At 44.8% G+C, this 25,795-nt stretch overlaps 1 protein-coding gene across 5 annotated transcripts; it reads left to right on the plus strand.

Annotated features, from left to right (window-relative positions):
- The first annotated feature begins 2,800 nt into the window (after window positions 1-2,800).
- On the plus strand, window positions 2,801-25,795 carry CTNNBIP1 (catenin beta interacting protein 1). 5 transcript variants are annotated; one of them, XM_077190375.1, is made up of 6 exons: window positions 2,801-2,936; window positions 4,036-4,165; window positions 14,839-14,928; window positions 17,686-17,807; window positions 18,237-18,327; window positions 23,850-25,795. In XM_077190375.1, exons 4-6 carry the CDS (start codon window positions 17,712-17,714, stop codon window positions 23,975-23,977), a joined length of 315 nt encoding a protein of 104 aa, XP_077046490.1. In that variant the 5' UTR covers window positions 2,801-2,936; window positions 4,036-4,165; window positions 14,839-14,928; window positions 17,686-17,711; the 3' UTR covers window positions 23,978-25,795. The 5 variants fall into 5 exon arrangements, with proteins under 5 accessions (XP_077046490.1, XP_054503677.1, XP_077046491.1 ...); XM_054647702.2 differs by lacking the exons at window positions 2,801-2,936; window positions 4,036-4,165 and adding an exon at window positions 4,388-4,620; XM_054647704.2 differs by lacking the exons at window positions 2,801-2,936; window positions 4,036-4,165 and adding an exon at window positions 4,577-4,620 and having other exon boundaries at window positions 23,819-25,795.

Genomic DNA, 25,795 nt, shown 5'->3' on the forward strand with positions numbered 1-25,795 from the left:
GGACAATGGCAGCCCTGTGGGGAGGCTTCTGGAGTCATTTAACCTTGTGTGTTGAAAGGACAGGAATTGATAGGACATGGCAATGAGATGCTCTTCCTTCAGCTCTGGTGTGTAACTGCACGCTGCTGTTATTTCAGAGGGGGCATGAAATAGCTTGCAAGTAGAAACAAAACCAGCTCCCGTTATGTGATCAGTGCAAGTGTTGTTCAATCTCAGTGGTGGTGCTATGGAGAGGGGAGGGTCTGTGTCTCCACTGGATCCTGAATAAACTTGGCTTAGGAGGATTTGAAATCCCATGTAGTTGAATTTTTAGCTCAGAGACTAAGTGGGTAGCATTGACTATAAACAGAAAATTAACGTGGTCAGTCGTCATTTAGAGTGCACTTACAGGGCATAAATACCCTATAAATTAGCAAGTTTGTCTAATTGTAAACTGGGACTGGAGTAGACTAGAAAATGTGTTTCTAGACTGTGTTTTGCTTTAACAGATATACTGTTGACATCTAGCATTTAAGAAATGAAAGGATACATGATAGAGATAGCATAATTTGTTTTTCACTGATAAAACTTCTTTCTCCCTGTTATTAGAAAGCCTTTATTGAGGAGAGGTCTTTTGTCCATTGCAGCAGAACTGTTTTCTGTCTGGGACAGCATTGTGTTCTCTGACAAAGGCTGATTGCAGCTTCATAGCTGAGAGCAGCTTATTAAAAGGCGTTATTAGACTCTGAAATTATGGGAAGCAAAACAGTCTGTGAGGACTGGAGCTGCCTTCTTTTCCCTTCTGCTCATTACTGGTGCTAAGGAACTCTCTCCCCATACACCCCACGCCTGCTTGCAGCATTATTATGTAAATTAAATCTCTCAGCACTCACAAAAAGTTTACAGTACAATGACATGGAAATCTTTTTCCTTGTAGTTTGACAGGTGTAAGTTTCCAGGAGAAACTTTTTTAAATTGGTTTGTAAATATTTCAGGATTTTTGCAAATACCTGTACTGCGGGCAGTTGTAACATTCCAATTAAATTGATCCTTGACTGAACATCTTTCCAACATCTGCTGCTTCTGCTCTTGGAAGGATCCCTGGTGGTTTAGATGGACAAAGATGAGACTGAGATCAGTACCAGTATTGCAAGATTCAGTGTGTTGGGTCAGACTTCTCTTCTCAGAAGCTGTGAAGGGTCAGAAATCAGAGCTCTACCCAGAGACTGGCTGTGTCCTGCAGAATGCCCTGACCATAAATGTGCTTTAACAAGGAAGCTGCTGCTGATGTGAAGCTATTCATGTGTTGACCCTCACAGAGTTAAGTAACCTCTTGAAATAGTTAGATTGATTTAAGGCATAGTAAGTTAATTGGTGTGTTGTGCTAAATACTTTGCTGAATAATCCTGGGATGTACCTCCACCACCATCTCAAATGTTTCTGCAGGGGCTGTAAAAAAAAGTCCATAATCTATTTATTATAATAATGATTTCCTCAAATAAAAACTGATAACAAAAGAACAACTGCTAAATGAAAGCATGGGTTTGTGTTTAACAAACAAGCTTGTGATGTGTGAGTTCCATCCCCAGTTCCGTGCTGGACCTGGGCAGATCACTCATTCTGTACACATCTTTCTTTCCTGGAGTAAAATACAGATTATGATCCTTAAATATTGAGTGCTGTGAAGTTGTTATTGATCATACGTTGCTTTGAAGATTAAAAGTGCTTTGTTTTTTGTTTATCATTTTACTTCTGATATAAGAACTGTAAACTACAGTAGCTTTAAACACATCAGCAAAGTTCCCAGAGTCCTTTTTTGGCCGTATATAACCTCCTTTTTTTAATCTTCTTTCTCTATAGAGTGAATTCAGTGATTGTACTGATCTGAAGGAAAAAGTGTTAGAAAATTGAAGCTTCAAATATCCTGTCTTTCTTTCTTCTATCTTTGTCTCCTTGTGTTATTTCTCTTCTTTGATCTTGAATGGAAAAGTAGCAAGTTACCTTTGTGTTGAAGAAAAAATACAAGATTTCTTAAGAGATCCCTTAGTTTCTCATGCTACTTTGCCTGTAAAGGTCAAATTCATTTTGATAGAGAGCTCTGTGTAAATGACACCCTATGGCCAGGCAGTTCAGGCTCTATCACTGGTGGCTGAGGTGGGATCAATGCATGATTTTGATGGATTTGAATTATCAGACTAAGTCTGACATATAAAATATTAACAAAAGAGATTCCAAACTAAAAACAAGTCCTTCACTGGGTACCCCACACACATCTTGGAGAGAAAGAGTTTTCATTATTGTTGTGTGTGGTTGAATCATGGATAATGAAAGCAGGGATTGTGTGTGCAGATGCTGCTGGAAGCCCTTAATGAGAGGGGGATGCCAACAAGTACAGAGGGACACGGAGGGTGGGAGCAGCTGTGCTGTGAAGGAATCCTAAATGAATTTCAGAGCTGATTAAGAAACAAATGGAGATCAGGAAGGACAGGGTGAATTGAGAGAATTTTTCTAAGTCAAGCAGGGATTCAGAGGAAAAGGTTTCATGAAGTTTTGGCTTACTAGAATAAACAGCAGCCTCATTAAACAAGAGATTAGAAGCTATTGAAAAGAAAAATCCATTTAATCTGATAGATTTTGGTAAAATAATATCAAGTCTTTATCCAATACTTGTAAAAATGTTAGACTTAACCTTTAGATAATTAAACTTCTAACATTCCCTTGCTGAGGGTTAGGTCAAGCAGCGTGATGATTGGGAGGGTAACGGATTTGATCTGTGCAGTTCTGCATTCTGTGTGCTTTGGGAGGCTCCATGCATTCCCATGGGACATGAACAATATTTTACTCTATCTCTTGCAGACCTAGCATAGTTGAGAGGCCTCTTGAGCATCCATCATGTCTCATGATGATACAAGTGACTGATGGCAAGATGTCACCTTGCTTGATAGCTAAACATCTCGGTAAGCTTGAAGGGAACAAACTAAGGTGGGGCAGGAGCTCAGTTTGAAGAAAATAAATCTAAAATTCTCCTAGGCTAGAGGAAGCCTTGTGGTATCTCTCCCTGCTAAAACTCTTCCTAAATAAATGCAGGATGTTAAATTGATGATGTGTAAGATTGCATTGCACTGCTGTACAGTCAGCCAGCTGAATTAGGAGAGCTAGACAGTACTTAGTCATAAAATGGTGTTGTGCCCGTGATGTTATCAGTAAGGAAATTCATACTATTGCAAGGATGCAAATGATGGCTTAATTATATGCTCCCACTAGCATAAGATGCTTTTAGATCTTTCCCTCAGACTCATGTACTGTGCTAATTAACAGTAATCCAACTGGAGGATCCCAGTGCAATGCTTCTGCATATTTTTTTCAGCTTATGCTGGAGCTCTTATGTTCTTTTCTTAAATAATTAATAATCATTACTGCCTGCTGTGCTGTGGGTATGTGCCAGTGATCTCAGATCCCAGCACATTTGCACCATTCCTGTTCCTGTCAGAGGCTTGGGTTTGCTCTTTGCAGAGGCTTTCATGTTAAGCCCTTCATTAGCTGGCAGTGGGGTTTGGATTTCAGTGGCATCGGGCTTTGATGTCATTAAGTATCAAGCTGTTAAAGGAAGTGCCACCTATTTCATTACTGTGACTATCTTTTTGCAATTAAGTTAAATGCCGAGTGGAGAACAGATGCATTTTACTAAATAACACTTGGTTCACAAAGCATTTTCATCTCCAGGAATTTTGTACTTACCTTGCTGGCCTCACCAATGCACCCTGTAAGGAGGCAGGGTTACTGTTAACCTAGTGGGAAACCATAATGCAGAGGAGTGATGGAGCAGGGTGAAGAGCCTTTGGTGGCTTCTGTCTTCTTTGGATTTTAGTTTTAATTAATTCCTCTGTGTTCACTGGGGTTTTACTCTTCTTCAGTCAATGTAGGTGAGGCATTACTTTATTTTTGAGTGCTTCAATGACCAAATGACCACTTATTCTAGCTGGAGGTTGGCATTTTCTGTATTGGCTGAATTAGCCCAAGCTGTACTGGATGTTGCAGTGTCTTTAACTTTCTTAGCGCAGCGTTACTGAGCCCCGCGCCCCGCTGGGATGGATCTGGGCGGCCCGAGCACGGCAGCCCCGGACCGGGAGGGAGAGCAGGAGCCCCGGGACCTCGGCACCGCGTCCCTCCAGGGGATGCTGCTCAGGTGAGTGCGTGCCGGTCCGTCCGGCAGAGCGCTCCGGTGGCCGGACGGGGACGGGGCCCGGCCGGCGCTGCCCCTTGCCCGGCCTGCCCGCCCCTTGCCCGGCCGGCGCTGCCCCTTGCCCGGCCTGCCCGCCCCTTCCCCGGCCCTGCCCGGCCGGCGCTGCCCCTTGCCCGGCCTGCCCGCCCCTTCCCCGGCCCTGCCCCGCGTCCCCGCCCCTTCCTCCCGGCCGGCTCTCGGGTGCTGCCTGCGGCGCCGCCGCTGCCCTGGGCGCCGGGAGGCGGCGGGTCCCTCCCCCGGAGCCGCCCAGGCACCTCCCTCGGGCCGCCGCGGTGAGTCACGACGGAGGAGGAGGCGGCTCCGCTCGGCTCCGCTCCGCTGCTCTCGCCCGCCCGTGCCGAGCGCGCCCCGCCGCCGCCCGAGCCGCCGGAGCGCCGGGGCCGCGGGCCCCGCACCAGGTGAGCGCGGTGCCCTTTGTGCGCGGCCGCGAACAAAGGCGCTGGCCCGGGCCGGCTCCGCTCCGCCGGCCGGGCCTCCCCGCTCCCCGCTCCGCTCCCGGCCCCTGGCAGGCCCCGGCCCCGCGCACAGGTACGGGAGGTGCCTTTCTCGTCTCTGGCATCACCCCTTGCGTCACGAGGCGCCCGTTCCCGGGGTCCCACCCCGGCACGGCTGCGCTGCGGTGGCAGCCGGAGCCGTGCCCGGAGCTGCCCGAGGTGTTCCGGGGCCGCGGGCACGGACGGCAGGTGCCACCCAGCGCCGGGGCTGCACGGCCGGCTCGGGGCAGCCCCTGCGCCCGCGGCGCTCTCGGCATCCCGGCCCTCGCCTGCGAAAACGCCTCTCGGACAGTGGTTACTAAAGGGCTTCCCTCGGGGTAATCCTGCCTTGGCTAAAAACTGGGTTTCTAGAGCCTCTGAGGCAGCACTCGGTAACTTTCAGTGTACATGGGCGGTATTTGTTGGCACACGTTAGTGTTTTACCTGTTGGGAAGATACGTGAGAGAGGGACAGCATCACCCTCCGGATCAGAATGTATCAGAGACAGATGAGACGTGATCCTCCTTTTTGCTCGACACCCAGATGTGCTTCATCAGGGCATGTTTGCCTCACAGACTCAGGTTTGCTTTCTCTTCAAGACGAGAATATTTTGCTCTGTTGTATATCATCTTTTATTTGTCCGTTCCTCATCTTGGCATGTTGAACGGGATGAGCTTTGATGCTCTGTGAGATGAGCATGAGACATTCTGCAGATGTGAGGATTTAAAAAAAGAATCAAAACACCATACTCTAGCAGACTTTGGAGACAAGTTAGGTGTGCTGGTTCACAGTCCTGGTCTAAGCTGGCTCCAATATGGTGAGAGGCATGATTAGAGAGATTTAAGAACGTATTTTTAAATACATTTACAAAATCCTACTATTTTTTTTTTTTGGCTGCTGAACTCACAGACTTTCAGTTTCTTTTGTCCTTGCTTATTTTTGGAGCTCATGTGTGATGTGAAATAGCCTGCTGAAAGAGAACCTCTATGTAAATGGTGAAAATATGAGGCTAAATATGTACTTCAGTGGGGTTTATTCTGAAAGTACAGGTATTCAGGTGAGAGAGCATACAGAAAATACAGGCTGGTTTTCTTACCAAGCTACAAGCCACTTTTGCCTTGACAAACAAATTAATTTGAAAAATGGTGACAGGTGTACTTCAGATACATTTCTGTTGCTTCACTTTGCCCTTAACTGAAAAAGCATCATCAGTTATTGTGTCTTTGGCATAGTGGGAGAAACTGGCAGCTCCCTCAGTGTAATTTAGAGTTGTTGGGGGACTGTGTGCTGTCTTAGTTGATGTGGTACACAGAAAGAATAAATCTCTGAAGAAGGACTGAACAAATGCAGGAGCAAAGGCCATTTATGAAAAGCTTAACTGGTAATGGGCTGGACCCAAATCTGCTTTAAAGCAATTTTCTCTTTTAGTTCATTGTAAACCTTGCAACAAGTTATGGAAAAGTTACACAGGGCAGAAGAGTGCTTTCAGGATTCTTCTTGAGGTGCAGGTGGAGTGCAATGAAATCTTCAGCAGGGAAAGCATCCCTGGGCTGGCAGGAGTCCCTGTGCCAGTCCCTGTGCCAGCAGCAGAGCTGGGGCTGCCCTGGCAGGGCTGTGGCTCACAGTGAGCAGGAGCCCCTGTCCCTGTCTGAACAAATTGGTTACTGCTCGTGTCACTGACAGGACATCCTGTGGAGTGTTGGGGAAAGCCAGTTCTGAATCCCAGGTTTATGGGAAATCTGTAGCTGTGTTCTTTTCTGCTCCCCTCCTTCCTTTCCCCCCTCCAGGGTTTGAGAGTGCTTCACTTTGCAAGAGGAGAGAGATGTTTCCAAAACAATTTGTGTTGTTTTCTAAACAAAACCAGAAGTGAACGGAAACAAAACCTAGATTTTGTAACTACTAACAATGACTGTGATACATATCTGCTGCCAAAAATTAAAAATCATCCTGCAGTTGCATATGGGCAAACAGAGCTAACACCTAAAAGTGCCTGATGTGGTTAAGCTGTTCAAGGTTGATGCTTTGCCTAGGAAACAGCTTGTCAGAATTAGATCTATTTATATGTGTTTAATATAAGATTTTCCTCTCCAAAATATTTGTCATCTGTAACCAACACAAACATTTATGTTTTTTACCAAGTATTTCAGTTCCTAAGTTGGTTGTTGACTACAAAGCACCCTCCTGAGCATCTGACCTAGTTTGAAGCATCAAACATCCACCCAAGTGCTGTGCACAGAAAGGCAATAGGCTTTGGAGGCTGCTGTTGGAGATGCTGGGAGAAACTTCCAGGAGAATTTTTTCCAAAATAAAAGGATTTGGTATCAGAAATATTTCTATACATCCACAGGCAAAACTCTACTTCTTTTTACTGCAGGCTGTCATCAGATTGGATTTCCTGCTGAAATGCAGCAAGGACAGAGGCAGCTGCTGCAGCTGCACCACACCATCGGGTGTGCAGTGCAGAAGTGATTGGGAAAATTGCAATTCTGCCAAATGTGCCAAATGTTATGTTCTGGGCTAAAGCTATTGTGTGACTAGTCCCGGTTTTGATGGTGATGTGCACCAAAGATACAAATTATTGGAATGAAAACATTGCCACCTATTCCACATCCAGTGTTGGTAATTCAATGGTCTTACTTCTAAGTATGAGGGAGAAACTATAAGTAAATGGGTTTGAAATGTGCTGAAAACTTTTTACCAAGTGACTTCATTTAGAAAAACCCCCAGACCACTTTGTTCAGTGTTGTATCTCTGAGAATGGAGGACTCTTACAGTTCCTTTTCCCTTTGAAGAGCTGTGCACTGTCCATGAGCTTCCATTGGCACGAGAGCGCAGAGAGAGCAGAGGGAGCAGAACTAGAGGTGAGAAGACATCAAAGATCAGCAAATTAATCAAACCCCATTAGTTAGTACTAGAATGAGGAGAACGCTCTCCTGACTCTCAGATTTATTTTCAGCCTTAGTGTTGAGGAAGCATTATATAACAAATGCTTGAAAAAGTGAGGAAAGCTCATTCTTGTTTCTGCTCACTGCTGGTGATCTGACAGAACACTACAGAGCTTCTGTATGGTTTAAATGTCAGTCTGGATTCAGAAAGTGGAGTCATGCTTCTTGCTTTTCATTAAATACATCCAAGGTTTTACAAGTATCAAATCTGCCAAGCCTATTTCTGTTTTCAAAAATAATATAGATATTATTAGGCATGATATTTAAAAACAAACAAGACAGCCTAAAAATCTCAAAAAACCCCTCTAATAATTTCAACTTCTTGCATTATTGGAATTCCTGTGACTGACTAAATGAGCTACTGATTGGGGAACAGAGGTGGAGTCAGTAAATTTGTACAACCATTCCAGTTGTCTCAGGACATTCTATTTTATTCCATGCAAATACACAGACCAGGAATTTATTTGATTTTTCACCAAGTCCATTTTCTCTGTGTTATAAGGGCAGCTAAAAATATGGAAACAACTTAGGTAATCAACTCTGTTTATGACCATGACCAGGCTCAGAAACCTTCTGACTCAGTTTATCCTTCCATAAAATTAGTTGACTACTTCACATGAAGGTGGAGATGTTTAATTAAAGTGTAATTGTTTTGCCTCTGAACTCATCCAGGTCCTGATTCAATGCACAGTGAAGTCAGTGAGGAGCTTTTAATTAATTTCCTTGAGCTTTAAATAAGTACACATGGACGTGCACCCTTAAAGGAAATGTGACCTAAATTTTTACAGCAGAATTGCTGTGAAGGAGGAATATAAATCCTGAAACAACTTCAGGTAAACTACTGAAGGAAGGCTTTTTGTAGAACTGAGGAGGGGATAGTGCAGCTGCAGGGATCTCTGGTGCCTGTTGCCATTTTAATGTAATTTTAATGGAGTTTCCTAACTTTGAATGTGTTGGATCTTATGTGGAAAACTGGAAATTTCTTTGTGCCTTGGCAGCTTGCTCAGTTGGTCGGGGGAGGCAATATGAGACTTCAAGATAAACACAGTTAACTGAATGTTTATGCAAAACCAATCAGCAATAACACTTAAAATATAATTAACTTCAAGAGTTGATGCCAAATTGAGAAAAATAGGAGCATTCATGTCTTCTTAGCTGCCTTTTTTCAGGAATGTCTGTAGATGCCAAATAATACTCGTAGGTTTATGTGGAATTCGTGAAAGGTTTTGCTTAACTTCAGAGGTCAGAAACATCAGGTTTTGCTAAACAGAACTTTTATTGCTGAAATCTTGGTCAGCAGCTACAATGAACTTGGTAAAATAAGCTTTTCACAATTCACATCAAGCTGCAACCATTCTGTTACTGTTTCGCTGTCCAGATTCTTAGTTCAGTAACTTTTACAAAATACCTTTTAATCTTTAAATAAAGTACTGTGTGTGAAACAGCACGTATGAGGCACTACACTTTGGGCCCTTGTTTTTCATGGCTTCATTTCATTGCTCTTGGTAGCTGCAGTTTTAGATGGAACTGCTATCAGCTCCTGCCTTTTGTTGAGCAGCTGACCATAGCAGAGGTGTACCTAATGGTGCTTGTGGTTTGGCAGAAATCTGCCTGCTCTTCCAGCCACTCTCTTTGCCCATTCTGCCTTAAATTGGTGGTGGCTGCTCCTGGCACCTTCCTGAGGTGCTCTGGGATCTTGCAGTGGTTTTAACTCATGTAAGGATCAGCCACTCTCGAGCTTTGTTGTGAATGGTCTCTGGGCTAACTCCTGTTGTTCCTATCATTATGTATTGCAGTTGGATTAATCCAAATTAGTGTTTTTACATGTGGTTGCCTTTGACATGTGTGTTGTGTCCTTCCCCTGTGCTCAGGAGTTGCTCAGTCCCAGAACCGATGGGGGCTCGCAGGAGCCCCCAGGCCCTGCAGTCCCTGGGTTTTCTCTCCAGCCTGGTCTGTGTTTGTTCAGTGCTGAGGGGACTCTTCAGCTCTCACTCCACTCGTGGAGCTAAGGTAACATTCAGAATTGTGGCTAGGCAGGAAGGAAATTGCATCCATTTTCCTGAGAAATACGAAGTCTCTTGAAGGCAAGATTTCCTTCCTTGCAATCCCCCTTGGCCAAAACATAGGGAAAGCAAAATGTTCATGGTAAAATTGGTGTGTAATTAGGAATTTGTTTTAAACTAGTGAATGTTAAAAGTCCTCTCTTAAAACTGACAAGGACTTTTTTCCTTCCTCCCTCCTCTGTCCATCAGATATCTTTGCAGCACAGAATTGTTTGGTGACCTAAGAAAGGAACAAAAAACCTCCTCTTGTGCTTTTTGTTTCTAGTGAGTCCTTCAGAGAAGAGAGAAGCTGGCATACTTGGCATACTCTGCTGAGACCAACCTATGGAACACTATCTAGGAAAAGCCTTGTGTGTTATTATTTGATGAAGGTCTTAGGAGCAAAGGTCCCATATTCTCCAGGAGCACTGCTGCTGCTCACGGGTCACTGAGGAGGCAGAGTTTGTGTTCTGCTTAGTCCCACAGACATGATCAAGGCATGTGGCCTTATTAGACAAAGAGCCATTAATTCTTAGTTCAACTCACAGCAAGAGCTATTAATAATGGTTTTCTTTAAATGGTTTTGAAAATGAAACCTTGATTCAGAACTGAAACCTCTTCTTTGCTCTTTTTCATTATTCAGAGTATCCATGGGGAAAGCAGCACAGAAGTTTGGGGTTTTTTTCCTAAAGAGGCAAGATAACTGGGAGACATAAGGGGCTGTGCTTGCCACATTTTACAGCAGATTTTATTGATGTATGAGGCCAGGACACTATTTAATTTTGCTGTCCAATGGTTACACAATTTTGGTAGTAAAGAACTATTAATCTGAGAGTCTCTGGTCCTAACAATGTACTCTGATACACTGTTGCAAAATACTAAAATGCTAACTAGTCACCAACCTAATAACATCTCACATTTTAATTGCTTTAAAAAAATCTTGTTAGCCATAATCTTTCTACAATAACAGATTTATAGGCATTTGCAGTGTGAAATGGCTGTGACCTGGCAATAATGATGTTCAGATGTCAGTAAAAATTACAGGGCAGCACATTGAGAGCTCTCACTAATACCTGTCTGTCTGTAGATCCTGTGTAGATGAGTACCAGAGAAATGCCTATAAATACCTATATAAAAAATGTGTAAATATATGTGCACACACAGGGGAGAGAGCCTTTCTGTGCCACCACGTGTGCTCTCTGCCATTTCAGGCTAAATGCACCCAGCACTGTGTGCTGGGGCTGGGAGAAGTTGGTCACTCCAGAAATGGCATTGAAATCTTCTCCAGAAATTTTCTGTTTCTGAAATAAAATATTTACAGATAGATCTATACAAAGCTTGGCTGCACTGTTCTATTTTAATGATGGATGCTGAACACTTTTTAGCAGTAATTCTTCAGTGGGATACCTGGCAATTAAATTGTTGGCTATCTGTCATTAGTGCCTAATTTCCTGCCTAGAGGATTTGTAGCTTTGTTTTAAATAGGAGAAGAGCCCATGTTGGGACAGGAGCAGAGCTACCCATGCAGCTGTGGGGACCATCGTGAGTAAAGAATTGGAATTGTCTCTTGGACTGGGGTGCAATTTGTGGATAAACTGCTCTTTATAAAGTGCTATCACTTTTTTAAGAATTTTTGACACATTCATCTTTGAAGTGTGAATACCTTAGAGAAATGAAAGGCTTTTTTTCAGGTTTTGTTGCTGTTACTACGTTTAATTTCAGAGGCTTCAAGTTGACTGACGTGAACTACCTAAAACCCTGTGCTGCCTCTTTTAACTGCATGAGATGTGAGAGGTGTCTTGTCCTTGAGAGAAGGGGGGGAAATCGTCTGGTTTGTGTGTGTCTGGAGGTCAGGAGGCAAATTTTAATTTCATTAAAGTGGTGATTATGATAGTAGGACTTTTTTAAATTTATTTTTTAAGTCAGCTTGAGCGTTGATGTAAGAACTGTTTTGGTATATTGGGTAGCTCTGTGGAATGCACTTCACTGGTACTTTTGAAGCTCATTTTGAAGCTCTGAAAGGAGTTCCAGCACTGGGGAGAAAAACCCCTGCTTGTGTTCATAAATGTTTCATGAATAACTGGCAGTGTTTGGGGCTGTTTCCTGTCCTCCTTCAAGAAGGAGGGCTGGAGTGTCTCGTTAAAAATTTAAATCTAACATTTAAGAGATGTGAACCTACCACATCTGGGAGTTCCAGCAGTAAATTGACCTAAATCTGACACTGGGTTCAGATTCTGAAGTCAGCTAAAAGGTAGCACTGAACATAGAAAGGAAGACAAAAAAAAAGCCCGTATTAAATATTTCAGTTCACACTGTTCACCTATAAATAGGTAGCTGTTATGAATTCTTCATTGTATCCCTCTGGAGATGGGAATTAATCCAGTCTCCAGCTGCCTGTGACTGAAGGTCATGAGTCAGAATGAATTAGAGGAAAATTTGTAGCAGGGTTTTTGCAGGCTCTGGTTCCTGACTTCAGGTTTCTGGCTCCAGCTTGGAAGGTTTTTTGGGCTCTTAACTGTTCTCTGAAAAATGGCATTTGAAAATTAACAAGGCTTAAATGAGGGGCAGGATCCCCTTGCACTTCCAAGCTCCCCAGTATGGCCATGCTTAAGCACTGAAGTGCTTGGTGGTGGCACTGTGGAGGGGAATGGCTTAACCCTGATAATGATATCAGAGAGTCAAAGGGACCCTTCCTGCTGCTCTGAACTCCACTTGTGTGGAGCAAAGGGAACCTGCAGTGCTCGGGTTTATTCACCATTACTCCTTAGCTAAGCTTTATAATCCTTTCCCATTAATTGAGGGTTTTCAGTGCCTTCTACAGAACCAGTCAGATTCAACAAAAAAATAAATTGTAGCTGAACTAACTCCTGTTGGGTTTCTTTTGGCTATAACTGGAAATGCTACAAGATATTAAAGAGGGAGTCAGCTGTGACTTAGGCTTTAAAGAACTTGCCAGATGGCTGCTCCAAGTACCCTAAATTATTAAGACTGAATATGTAAAATACTACATTTTCCAACAGCTTACTGCCTTTTTATTTTTGTCCCCCTTAATTTAGGCTGTGCAGATTCCTCAGTTGCACTTTGTGTTTTCCCATTCCAGTAAAATGTGGTCATTATGAATTTCAGCATTACATAGGACTACAGTGTGGGGGAGAATATGAAATTTGAAGGAACAAAAGCTCATGTTGCTTTCTCATTGCATTAAATAAGCATGGCTTTAAAACTGAATGGGATGCTTAAGTAACTTCCTTTATGCAAAATTTATAAAGATGCATTTTCTTTAGCATGTCTCTTTTCCTGTTGAGATGTGACATTTTTGTTTGTTTATTTAAAAAGGTAACAGGAGGGGAGTCAGAAGAGTTTGGGAGTTCTTAATTATGAACTTACCTGTGACGTTGTCCAGCAGAAAGTCCCTTCCAGGTTTTGAATTCGTACCAGTGTAGGTGGAAGTGAAGGAAATAGAGTTACAAATCTGTAATTTTCAGTTGCTGTGTGTTGGAATCTTCTTCTGAAGGCGTTCAGTCAAAACAGTTCTTGCAGAGTGAGGCTTGAGTTTCCTGAGGAGCTGTTTCCATCTGTTGGTAAAACAGACAAGTTAAACTGAGACTGAGTACAGATTTCTCCTGTCTACATTTTTTTGAAGTGAAACCCCAATAGCTGATGTTCTAAACCTAGTTAGGAAAGAAGAATAAAAGGGAAGAAGACTAACTGCAGTTACAGTGTTTTTCATTATGTACTGTTGTATCTGGGGTCAGTGATTGAAGAGAAAGCCACTGTGGTCTTTTAATTCATTTTGGGAAAAAATATATTTTATTTTCATTAGAGACCTTTCAGAACAAGGAACAATGAAGAGAGGTGAGGAAATTGGAAGTGGGAAGATTGGAAGCACTTAGCTCTCACATTACTTGGGTAATATCCTTGCAAAGGAGCCCAGGTGTTTTTAGGTGTAGAAGTACCTCCTCCACCTGCTCATTCCAATCCCATGTCTGGTTTCCTCTGCTCTCTGACTTCCTGCCCTGCCAGAGCTGCAGCTTCAGCCCAGGGCGTTGAGTGGGAAGGTGCTGCTCGTGCTTGGTGTGCCAGGGGTGCACAGCCTCTGCCCAGCCCAGGAGAGGCTTTGGAAGGACACAGATGGGGATGTCAGGCGTTCCTGGCTCTGCCCAGTCCACATGCTGGGCCCTGCTGAGCTGGAGGAATTCCTGGGATCCTCACCCAGCCCACTGCAGGCGCTGGGGAGGGAAGTGCTGGCCTGCAGGACAATTCCTGTGCTGCTGGGCAAGGGGAGGGTGTTTGCACACTCACATCTTTGCTTTGGCAAAGCTGGGCTGGCAGTGTTGGCTGTAATATACAGATCTTTGTTGTTTATTATTCTGTCTTGTGAATCATCTTTAAAGTAAATGAGAACTAAATTTCATTGCCTGTGCCTGGCAAACAAGGAAGAATTAGGTGACCCAATTATGTCCATTTGCAGTGTGTTGGATGCAGCAGGACAAGCTTGAAGCATTTATTCTTTTAACAGAGTTTAGTGAAGAATTCAGTCATTCCTGACTAACATTGCAGCTTTTGAAATGCAGGGGTCACTGTTCTTTGTGAGAAAGGAATGGGAAAGTGGCACTGGGGAGTAGATCCACATTGAGCTCCAGAGGTGAGCACAGGCAGCCCAAACTTTGCTGTTGGCTCTGCACATCTGCCTCACCCTTAGCTGGAGAGAACAGCTCCAGATCTGATAGAACAGTGCATTCTCAATGGCTTCACCAGCCTCTGGCCTCTGTTCCTGCAGTGCCAGGCACACAATTCCCAGAGATTCAGCTGAAATCCCATTACTTCTCTGCTGAGGCCAGGATCTGTCAGTTGGGTTTTGTGCTGAAAGCTGCCTAAAGAATGCAAAGCTTGAATGCAATTCATTCTGGAGTGATTGGGAATGTCATTGGTATGGCCAGGGTGGAAATCTTGCAGCTGAAGAATGGCTTGATTTTAAAAAACTTTAAACATAATAAGGTTCATATGTTTAACAGCTCCAGACAATGGTGCAGTTTTTTGAATGTTACCTAGAGTGTGTTCTAAAGCAGGCTGGGAGTGAAGATGTATTGAATTAAGGATCTTTCTGGGCTTCAGCTGAGCATGTTCTGTAATTCTTTGCTCATTTGTTTTCACAGGGCAGTTCCCTCATACATTTTTCCCAGCTCCAGTCACAGATCAGGACAGCACACGTGGATTATCTGATCTCCTGTGGTTTTTAGAAGCAGGTATGTGTTTTGTTGGTTGGGTATGGGGCAGTGGCCACTCATCCATGAGCCAGAGAGATTTGTGGGGGCAGGGAAATGGTGCTTAAGGAGCATTTCATAACGTGTAGCATGTTAATGCAGCTTTCTGCAGAGAACTAAGTTGATAAGTATTTTGAAAAGATTTTTCAGTCCTTCATTTGCAAATGTGGATCATGCTGTCTTCTGGGCATGGACCAGCTTTGTCTGTGGGTTTGGAAATTTTCTCATGTAGCATATGCTGGGTAATGTTGTCATCCTAAACTGTGTCTTCTGAAAGCTTTATGTAACAAGAAAACAGAGATATGTTCACATTTCTCATGCTGGGGTCTGAGTGCTGTTTTAAGACCTTTGTCTTTCCACTTTGCTGTCATTGAGTAGGAAGAGCTGTGCTGGCAGGGTGGTTGTGTGGTGTGGGGAGAGCAAAGTGCTGTTCCTCTGAAAGCTTAGTTTACCTCTCTCTGCATATTTTTTGAGCCATATTGGGTGCTTTTTTCCCCCCATTCTGCTTCCTAATTGTGTGAAGCATTCACTGAATGGGGAGGCTTTAGGATTTTATCCTTCCTGTTAAATAGGGGGCTTCATGACAAACCCATCTTGGCTGAAGGTTATTTCAGAAGAGCCAGGCTTGGATAGGAATTCCCATCACTTTTTAAAGTTGGAAAATTAATAAACAACTGGAAGGTAGCTATGGTGGAAAACAATGAATAGTAACCAAAGCAGGTCTGGTGATACCTGATGTGCAGAGCAGTGCTGAAGTGGGGTCTTCCTCGTTGCATGGGGGTGGCTGTGGCATTTTCTTGGTGCTTGTGGATGGTGCCACCTACTGATATCCCATCCATTTTGTTTCATTTTTAAACAATAGATGTCTTCCTGCATTTCAGTTTTCCTTGTGATTTTTCTTTCCTAGGTTGATTGGTTACTAGTACAGCAGCTTCCCTTTTCAAGTACAATATTTTTTGAGAAGTATTTACAATATTAGGAACCAGTCCCAAACTTTCAGACTACCTGGATATCTTGATCAATATTTATTATCAGTCTCTGGATGTGTATAACTTAATATCTCTTGCCCACTATCTTATTTTGTTCATTGCCTTACTATTGACATCACTTGTTAGCACTCAGTAAATTGCACTGTGGAGTATAAACCCAGTAGCATAATCCAATTTACTTACTTGAGTTGACACTAGGCAAAATTATGGGTTTGTTTAATTCCCCCTTCAGAGAGCAGTTTGCTGGTTGTATAAAAAGCCCCAACAGTCACCACCTTGCACATGTACAGGCTGCAGGTTTCCAAGCAGAGCCATCCACAGCAAATCAGCTTCATGCAGATCTTCCCACTGAAACATGTTCCAGAAGGACTGGTGATGGATCTTTCTCACTTGTTCCTGCTGTTATCTCCATGCTCACTAGTGTGGGTGGCAAAGCCTGTCCCAGCAGCTGCTGCTGAAGTTTGCATTACTTCTGACTCACTCAGGAGGGCCTCTGTGTAATTTTAAACGGTTTCCACACCCAGATTACTTTCCCTTAAAAGTAATAATGGAAATGAAGTGAGAGGAGAGGTCAGTAATGACTGCAGGAGAACATTACTGGGAAAACTGTTTGAACCTGCTGGGATACAGCCCTCCCTTTGCAAGCCTTGGGTCGTGTGTTCCCTTCATTACTGGGGCTCAGGAAATCACATTTATAGGCTGCTGTAGGACCAAACCCAGCTCTGGGACTGAGAAGTGGTTGAAGACCTGTTCTGGAGCCACTTGTGAGGTGTGTGGGGTGCAGGAGTGGCTGGGTCACACCTCCATCCACTCATGGGAGCACAGAATGGTTTGGGTGGGAAGGGACCTCAAAGCCCTCCCAGTGCCACCTGTTTGTGACACTGCTGCAATTGGGTGTAATTGAGGCACCTTTACTTTCTACATTTCAGGTTAAGGTTTTTACTATTGTTGACATAATAAACATGGTTCAGGATGGTTTTTAGGAGTAGCTGAAGAGAATGCCTGAATGTTTGGGGTTTTTTTTTGTCATGGTAAACACCCTGTTGTGGAACTTAAATAATTACCAGATACTCATATAATAATAATGCTTTGTGCTATAGAATTTGGATAGCACAGTCTGTTTATTCCAGAACATAATTATTTTTATTAAAATAAGAAGCAAAAACTCAGCTTTTAAATTATACTCTTTCCCTGCTCCTCTTAGTTCTGCTTTCTCTCCAAAACCATTTCATAAATGTTAGTAATTTTTACAGTAACACAATGGCCTTTTTATATGATACATAAAGGAAAAAAGAAAAAGAGGAGGAAGACTTAAGAGTTTAGATTTCACACAGCTTTTGTTTAGCCATTGTGGGCTTGATGGCTGTGCATTCTGCATCCTGTTTTCATTCTGCTTGTGCTTATTTATGGAAAAAACCCCAAACCACGGACTGTTCTGTCAGGGTGATTCTTTCATCTAGTTCTTACAATTCCTTTTCTACTCAAGCAGTAATGTAACCACAGATAATGAGCTGTGGGGATGTGAGCATGAGCCTCTGTGAATGTTTCAGTTGGATGTGTAAGGCCCAGTTTAGCTGCTGACATTTTAAGGGTTTCTCTGGGGAAGGAGGTGATTCCTTACTCTCCCAGGATATTCCATGATCTGCCCACGGGTGGAAAACAGGTATTTTGGAAATTAAACTTTTCCTCTATTTCCTATTAGACCCCATTACCTATTCTAGTTTGTGCTTTCCTGATTCTGTATCTGCAGGAAATCCAGGAGCTGGCAGGAGGGGAATGAACCGTGAGGGCGTCCCCGGGAAGAGTCCGGAGGAGATGTACATCCAGCAGAAAGTGAGAGTGCTGCTCATGCTCAGGAAGATGGGATCAAACGTAAGATTCTCCTCACAGCCCATCCTTTGTGGGTTTTCAGGCCACTTTGGACTAACTGGGGTAGTGCTTGTTGAGATGGGCAGGTGATGGTCTGCTTTTAATGCTGAATTGTTTGAGCCATCCTGAATTTAACCGTTATCACTTAAACACAATTGATTTTTGCTTAAACACTGTAAGGCTTGTGAGGCCTGGAACTACCATATATAGATAAATGATTTCAACTTCTTCATCATTGGAGAAAGAGCCAAGTGAAGCAGCTGTTTTAAGGTGGCACTGATCCTGCCCCTGAGTTCATGATGTCCCATTTGGCTGCTGTGCACAAGTAAGGGCTGGTGCAGGAGCAGAGGTGCTGTGGTGCCTGTCCCTGCTGGGGTGGGTTGTGCCTTGCTGGGGGCTCAGGTGTCACCTCTGTCACCTCTGTGCCCGCAGCTGACGGCCAGCGAGGAGGAGTTCCTGCGCACGTACGCGGGGGTGGTGAACAGCCAGCTGAGCCAGCTGCCCCAGCACTCCATCGACCAGGGTGAGTGCCCTCTGTGTGCCCTCTGTGTGCCCAGTGCTGCCCAGTGCCCCCCCAGTGCCCCCCAGTGCTGCCCAGTGCCCCCCCAGTGCTGCCCAGTGTGCCCCCAATGCCCCCCAGCTGCCCCAGCACTCCATCGACCAGGGTGAGTGCCCCCTGTGTGCCCCCAGTGCTGCCCAGTACCCGCCCAATGCCCCCAGTGCCCCCCCAGTGCCCTCCCTCTGCCCTGGAGCTGCTTTCCCTGGGCAGCAGCCTCAGCAAACACCACCTGCAGCCTCCTGAACTTCCAGCATCGTTTGCCACCTGCTGAAACCCATCCCGCAGGCCAGGATGCGCTGGCTTTGTTAATTCTGTGAGAAGTCTTGGTAAACAGTTGTGTGGAGCTGCTCTGGGTCCACTCATCCCTTCTGAACCTGGATGTTTCTTACTGGGTTCCTCTCCCTCCCCTGCACAGCCCTCGTGCCAGGTCACGTTCATAAGGTGCAGTTTGGAATGGAAGGAGCATTGTAAGAGTCGTGCCAGAAAGATCTGAGCAGAAATTTAGTATAGATCTGAGACATCTAGAAATCCATCACAAAGACAACCTGCACAAACTTGCTGCTGTGCTCATTCCTTGCATAGCTGGGGGCTGATGGAGGTGGATATGCTTGAAGAATTCTGAGCCAAAATACACAACTTTTCTGCCAGTCTAAAGTGAGAATTTTCTTGTTTCTTGTCAAAAACTGGGGTAGACACATTTGGTTAAGAGAGACTTAGCTGCAGTTGGCATTTTTCAGCATTATCCTTCAAAGTTACATTTTTCCCAGTGAAATCAATGCTGAATTACCTGCACTTTGGCAAAGAAAAGGTGATAAAATCAGAAGTCCAGCCAGGGGACACAGATACTTCCTACAGTGGTGCTGAAGCTGTAGTGTGCTCCACAGACAGAAGCAACTATAATTTATTGCTCAGGACTTTGATTTGCTTAGAAATCTCTCCAGGTTTCTCTCAGTCAGTAACAATAATGCTCCCTGCTTGCTGCTGCCTGTGCCCTCTGCTGTGTCCTGGGGCAGAGAAACAGGAAGGGCTGAGTATGGAGTTCCTGGGGATACCATGGCATAGGTGTGGGATGTGCCACCCTAAGGGAGATCCCATCTCCACTAGATGGCATTGCCTGGTGCTGGAAAAGCCCTGCAAGTCCACACACTCCCTGTTATGTTGCTCCAAGATTGCTTAAAGGAATTTTCTTCCCTGCTTTTCTGTTTTCATTGAATCTCCTCTGGAGGATTTCTTTTTTCCTTTATGCAGCTTGTCTTACACAACAACAAAAAGAGGTGTTATTTAGGGAGTAACTCACACCAAGTTAGCACTTCAGTGGATTTCAGAGTCCTTTGTTCCACAGTAGGACAGGTTGCTCTGAGCCTGATGTGTCCCCGATGTATCTTTAGAGCCATTTTCCTCCAGCAGGCACAAAAGACACAAAGGTAACTTCACATCCCCATTTTGTCCCAAAAACCAGAATGACATCATCATTGGCCTGAGCACTCTGAGGGCTTTGTCATGGACCTGCAGGTTTCTGTGTGTCCCTTCAAGTGCTGCAGCCTGGCTCCGGTTCCAGGAGGTTGTTTTGGTGTGTGGGGTCTCCTTGATAAGAGTGCAGAGGATGGATGGTGTAGAGTTGTGAGCTGTGTGTCTGCCTGTGGCCCCACAGCAGTGACCTGGGCAGGGCTGCTGAGCCTGTCCCTGTGCTGAGCCTGTCCCTGCTGTGCTGAGCCTGTCCCTGCTGTGCTGAGCCTGTCCCTGTGCTGAGCCTGTCCCTGTGCTGAGCCTGTCCCTGTGCTGAGCCTGTCCCTGCTGTGGTTCCTGGGCAGGGTCTGTGGCTCTGTCTGAGCCCCTTTGTTTGCCCACAGGGAGCCACTGCAGCCTCTGTGTCCATTGTGCCAGGATGTGGCAGTGCACTAAGGAAGGAGTTTTTACTGTCCCTGCTGAATTCAGGCTCGTGCCATAAACCCTCCAGGAGCCACTGCTAATGCCAATATCTCTGACATTTAAAGCTCCTCCTTGAGACTCTGTTTGTTGTCTAAGGATCCAGCAATGGAAGATAATTTGGATCAAGAAGCGTCTTGGAATATCTCTGTAATTTTTAATCAAGCCTGAAGGCAAAGACTCCCCTTCAGTTTATCCTTATTTTTATTGGAAGAGGAGTTATGGTAATTGAGTCTAATATTAATGTCATTTGATTTTTCAGTCATTGTTAACACCTATACTAAAGTGCAAAATCCAGGGTGTTTTTCTTTACCCTGGGAGCTCTTTAGCTGACATCTGTGGAGTGTTTGTTGTTTGTTTTTATGGCTCCAAGAATAACTGAGGAGCCCTGAGGCATCTCAGTTCAACCAGTATGTGTGCTGGAGAGGGGATGTAATCCTGAGCTGTTTTGGGATGTTCACACACTGGTCTTGCCTGCATTGCAGCAAGAGCTAACACAGCTCACACTTAATGAAATTCAGGTTTTCTCACATATTTTTGAGTACAAGCAAAATGCCTCTCAGGAAGTTCTGTTCCAGAAGCATCTCCTGCATCAGCCCCACCTGCCCTGTTCCCCAGCTCCTTGCATTTCCAAGGGTGGGCTGGCTCTGGGCTCGCTGCAGGCTCTGCTCTGGCAGCTCTGGAAATGGGAGCAGTGCAGGGAGGAAGCACGAGATGGGAATTGTGCTGAGACCTTGGTGATTGCAGCTCTGGTGTTCCTATAGCAACAGGAGTGTGGTGCTGGTTCCTGGAGGAAGCTGCTCCCGTGGGGAGGGCAAGGCTGAGATGCAGACACGTGCCTGCCTGGGTGAGGCTGTTCCCTGGCTGCTGGGGCACCACAACCCCCCAGGCTGCTTGTGGGGCTCCAGGGGACCCTGCCCATGGCCTGGCAGATGCTGCTGGAGAATGGAGATGGAGCTCTGCTCAGAGCACTTCTATTCTGTTGAACATAAGGCTTGTTTTAGTGTGCTGCTGCTCTCAGCAGTGCATGGGGTATTTTTAGAATGCCAGCCTAGGATGCTAATGCTGGGAATTCCAGGGAAGAGTTAATGTTTAGAAGATTGTTGCTGGAAGGTGGTTGAAGAAATGTATGTATGCAAAGATCTTGTGTGAAGTGAAGAATTTCTTTTTTTAATTTTGGCAGCCTTTAGAAATTCCCAACAGGCTAAACCTTCTGATCTCTAAATGCTTTTGGGGTTTAATTAATTCTGCAGGAGACTACAAGCAAATCAGGTGTACGGATCTATTTCTCATTCAAAGAGCACTTGGGAGCAGCAGCTGTTAGAGGTGTCAGCATCTCCTCTGGTGTTAAGGTGGTGTGGTTTCAATGCAGCCCTACCCTGCTGGGTTCATGCTCTGGGCCAGGTCCCTGCTCTGGCACCAGCCCCCCTGGGGAAGCTTTCTGCCATGGAGGTGGGCAGGGAGCAGCTGGGGACACTGAGCTCAGGCTGCAGTTCCCTGCCCTGCAGTAAAGTCATTTGACCTTCAGCTCATCTTGGCTTGCTAAGACTGAAGAACAAGTGGTGTAAAAGAACTCTAAGTTCAGCAATTCAACCAGCTGCAATTGGAACTTAATCTCAGTGGGATTTTTTTGGAATTTAGTGGGGTAAGATTGTCACTGTTATTTTCTAAGATAGGACCTAAGCCCACGTGTTAATTATTGTTAATTTGTAGGAAGAACAAGGGTGAGGAAGTGTGAGGCAGATTCAGTGAGAGAAGTATCTGAATATCTAAAGGTTTGTGGCAATTAATGCTTTGCTCATAAAAGATAAGGAGTATTTCACTGGGAATGTTGTGAGTCTCTATTTCAGGGTAGAAATGTGTGCCCAGGAAAGGGACAGCTGTGGAGGGAGCAGCTGCATGTGTAGATGCAGGTCAGGTAAAAGTGTGCCTTTGTCATTGTTCTGGACATTAATTGCTGGAAGTGCAGAGCTCAGTGAAGGATGTGCTCAAAGCAGACGTGGTTCACATCCCATTGTCTCAGTCACAGCCTCTTGGCCATGTGCAGTTTCACTTTATAACCTGTGCTCTGCTTTTTGCATTACTTTACTTGGTTAGTAACAAAACATCCGTTGTGGGAGCCCAGTGGGGCTGCAGGAGCAGCTCAGGTTGGTTTCCCTGCTCTCCCTGAGCACACAGAAGGCCCAGCTCTGTTCTCTGGCAGTGTTTGTGTCTGCACAGGCACTGGAGAGCTGCTTCATGAGCAGCCTCACCAGCTTGGTTTCCTTTGGCTCTGGGGAGTTTGGGTTATAGGGCAGGGCTGGAACCAAACCTGCTTTTATGCTGAAAAACGTGGATGACCTTTTCTGGACAAATGTCACCCAGGTTCTCTTGTTAGGGGACATCTCCAGACACTGCCAGGTGCCCTCAGTGGCCTCTGGGAGGTTCCTGCTGGGGCAGGCAGGAGCACAGAGCTCTGGGGTTATCTGGGATGGCAAGGAAACCTGCAGGAATTTTGTTGCCATTGAGACCCTGGGAAGGGGAGAGCCCAGGGGAACATCAGGTCTGTGAAGGAGGGCAGCTGATGCCGTGCTGGGTGAGGCTCTGTGGTTGCCAGAAGATTCCAGCTGCTCCTGCACCTTCCAGGGCTGCTGGAGCCCTCTGTGCCAGAGGTGCTGCTGCAGCCTCCCCAGCACCCAGGGCTCTGTCACCATCCTTGCAAGTGAAATCCTTGTTTTTCTTCAGGGGCTGGTAGTTCTTGCATGTTTTAAAACCAACAAGGCAGCTTGTTAATTCTGAGCTGGATCCTGGTGCTATATATCATTTATGTTTTGATCAAGGAAGAAACAGTTTGTGCAGGAGATGAAAAGGGAGATGACTGCAGGGCTTCTGAATGCTGGCAAGAGGGTGCATCAGAGCAGTTTTTGATGTAGTTTTATATAAGATAAGGGCCCTACATATGAAAAACAAACTACTACTGCTTGGTCCTTAATATTTCCTCCTTTGAGTACATATAACAAATAAATTGTGAAGTGTACAAAAGTAAGTGCAGTTGCATTTCAGGAGCATTGATTTAGCTTTTAAGGACATTAGCAAGGGGAATTTACAACCATTTTGACCACTTTTCCTGCTATATTGCAACTGAAGAGCAGATTAGATAACTGAGAAATGGAATTCATAGAATGAGATCAGATGAGGCATTTTTATTAGTCCCCTTTTACCTTGTGTGCAGGTGTATGGGCAGAAGTTGCTTGGGGCACAAAACTGAGATTTGCTTGTTGAAATGCTTCAGGTAAAAGACTGGAGGAGTTTTGCATGCTGTGCTCCATCTGAGTTGAATTTGAACTTTGTAAAGCCCTGGAAGAGGATTCTGTGGAGCTGAGCAATTGTGGGACAGGCAGTGGTGGTGGTTTGGCACTCCCTGGTTTGTCATTTCCTTTCCTGTTGGTTGTATGGATGTTTAGAATGACACTTTGGGTTCTGCATCTCTCCCCTGCTCTTTAAAGGAAGTAATTATGGCACAGATTTCCTGTATCCATTGTTGTTGCAGGTGCTGAGGATGTTGTGATGGCATTTTCCAGGTCAGAGACAGAAGACAGAAGACAGTAACTGCAGGACACCTGAACAACACAGAACTGGAGAGGACAGTGAGATCCCTGAAGATAGAGGAGGATGGCTGAGCATTAATAAGTTCCTCTGCCCACCCTAATTGTTCCTTGGTATTCCTTCTCCTTTGTAATGTTGTTTCCCTTTGCCCAACCCTCAGAATGCATCTCACAGCCATCTGTTCCTGTCAGATTTTGCAACTCAGCCGGGCTGTGTTCATTAAGGACAAACCCAAAGGTGTGGTTTTGGTTGGCTCAAAGGGACAGGCTGTGGTTGGATAAAGGAAGGCAATTTTTCAAACTTGACCAATGGAAACCTTTTATCTCATGTTTTATTTTATATTTTAAACAAAGTCTCTTGACATCCCACTTCTAAAGAAGCTTTTCATGCTGTGGTGCTTATTTAGGTCAAACTTGTGAATTTGAAGAGGGTTTGATTTGGCTGCATAGAACTGGAAGCAACTTGTGATTGGGTGACAATGCAAAAGCTTTCCCTTCAGCTGGCTTGCAGGTATTTTGCTGACTCCAGCGTTTTCATTGCAGGAAGCTGATGTTTTGGTGCATTGGTTATTTCTTTATACTTATTGACTTGGGGGGGGAAAGACAAATGTGCTTTGCAATATTTATTACATCTACACACATATAAACGCTTGCTTTTGGGGGGTTGTTTTGGTTTTTTGATTGGCTTTGAAGTCATGGTTTGATTTCCTTTTGGCTGCAGTGTTTCTGATGCAATCAGTTTTTCCATCCTCAGCTGCTCCATGGCCTGGAGCTCTTTTGGGAGCATGTGTCAAAGCAGATTTGGTTCAGGAAGTCCACCTGGCCAGGCTGAGGATGCCCAGCCCTGGTGGGCACAGGGGGCTGTGCCCCAGCCCTGGCACTCCTGGCTGCCCAGGGCTTCTCTCTGCTTCCCACAGAGGAGCTGGAGATGTTCTGCAGGAATTGCAGGAATGAGATCTGAGGCTGTGACATGAATTTGCCAAATTTGTACAGAGAATGTGTGAACTTGTTTAAAATACTGCAGAGTTCCACTTTAACCCTTTGACTGCTGCACAAGAGTAGCTCTCACATTAGGAACAATTAATGATCATTACCTTAAATTCAGCTTGCACTGGGCTTTAATAAACTGAAGTTTCTAGTCTCTTGAAAAATTGTATATGATTTCCCTCCTTGCAGCTGTTTGGTGAAAGGGAAATTCTCTGGATGCCAGGAGAGCAGCATGCTCCTGAGGACTGTTCAGGAGGCAGCACTGCTGCTTCAGGCTGTCCAGCACTGAGTGTAGGTGACACTCTCAGGTTCACTCTCTGCAGCTGCAGGGCCTTAAAACACACACAGACCTTGACAGGCTGAAAAACCTGCAGTGGAATTCCTGAGGTGCACTGACTGTTCAGGAATCTGCACACAGTCTCCAGCACTGCTGCCTAAAACCAAGCACTTCATTCTCTCTCATGTGTGCAAGTGGTTTTTACAAAACTTCTGGATTTTGCTGTGGGTTGCACTGACTTCAAGATGTTTCAGAATCTATTAAACCTGAACTCAATTTACCTGTTCCTGGTTCTTTTCCTATGGTTGTTAATTATTTACAGTGACAATTCTAGAATCTAACTGTGACAACATGACCATTTTCATGGCCAGAAATTCTGCTGACAGGATGCTGTTGTGGTCTCAAAATGGGGGAAAAGCTGGAGAGAAACCATGGACTGTCTGCAAAAGGAAGAATAGACTTGTGAGCACGAGGAAGAAATTATCTTGAGCAAATAAATACTGTGTAATGAGAGCAACTGTACATCTATTTATGAAAATGCTCCTTTTGATTTAGTTGCAGCTTTGTAAAGTTCTATGTGAAAGTAAATCTTTTACCCCTTTTTGTTGGGGCCAGATAAGAAATTTCTTTATTAAAATAAACCAGGAATGAGCCCAAA

This window comes from Agelaius phoeniceus, chromosome 24, assembly GCF_051311805.1.
Source record: "Agelaius phoeniceus isolate bAgePho1 chromosome 24, bAgePho1.hap1, whole genome shotgun sequence".
Classification (NCBI taxonomy): Eukaryota; Metazoa; Chordata; class Aves; order Passeriformes; family Icteridae; genus Agelaius; species Agelaius phoeniceus.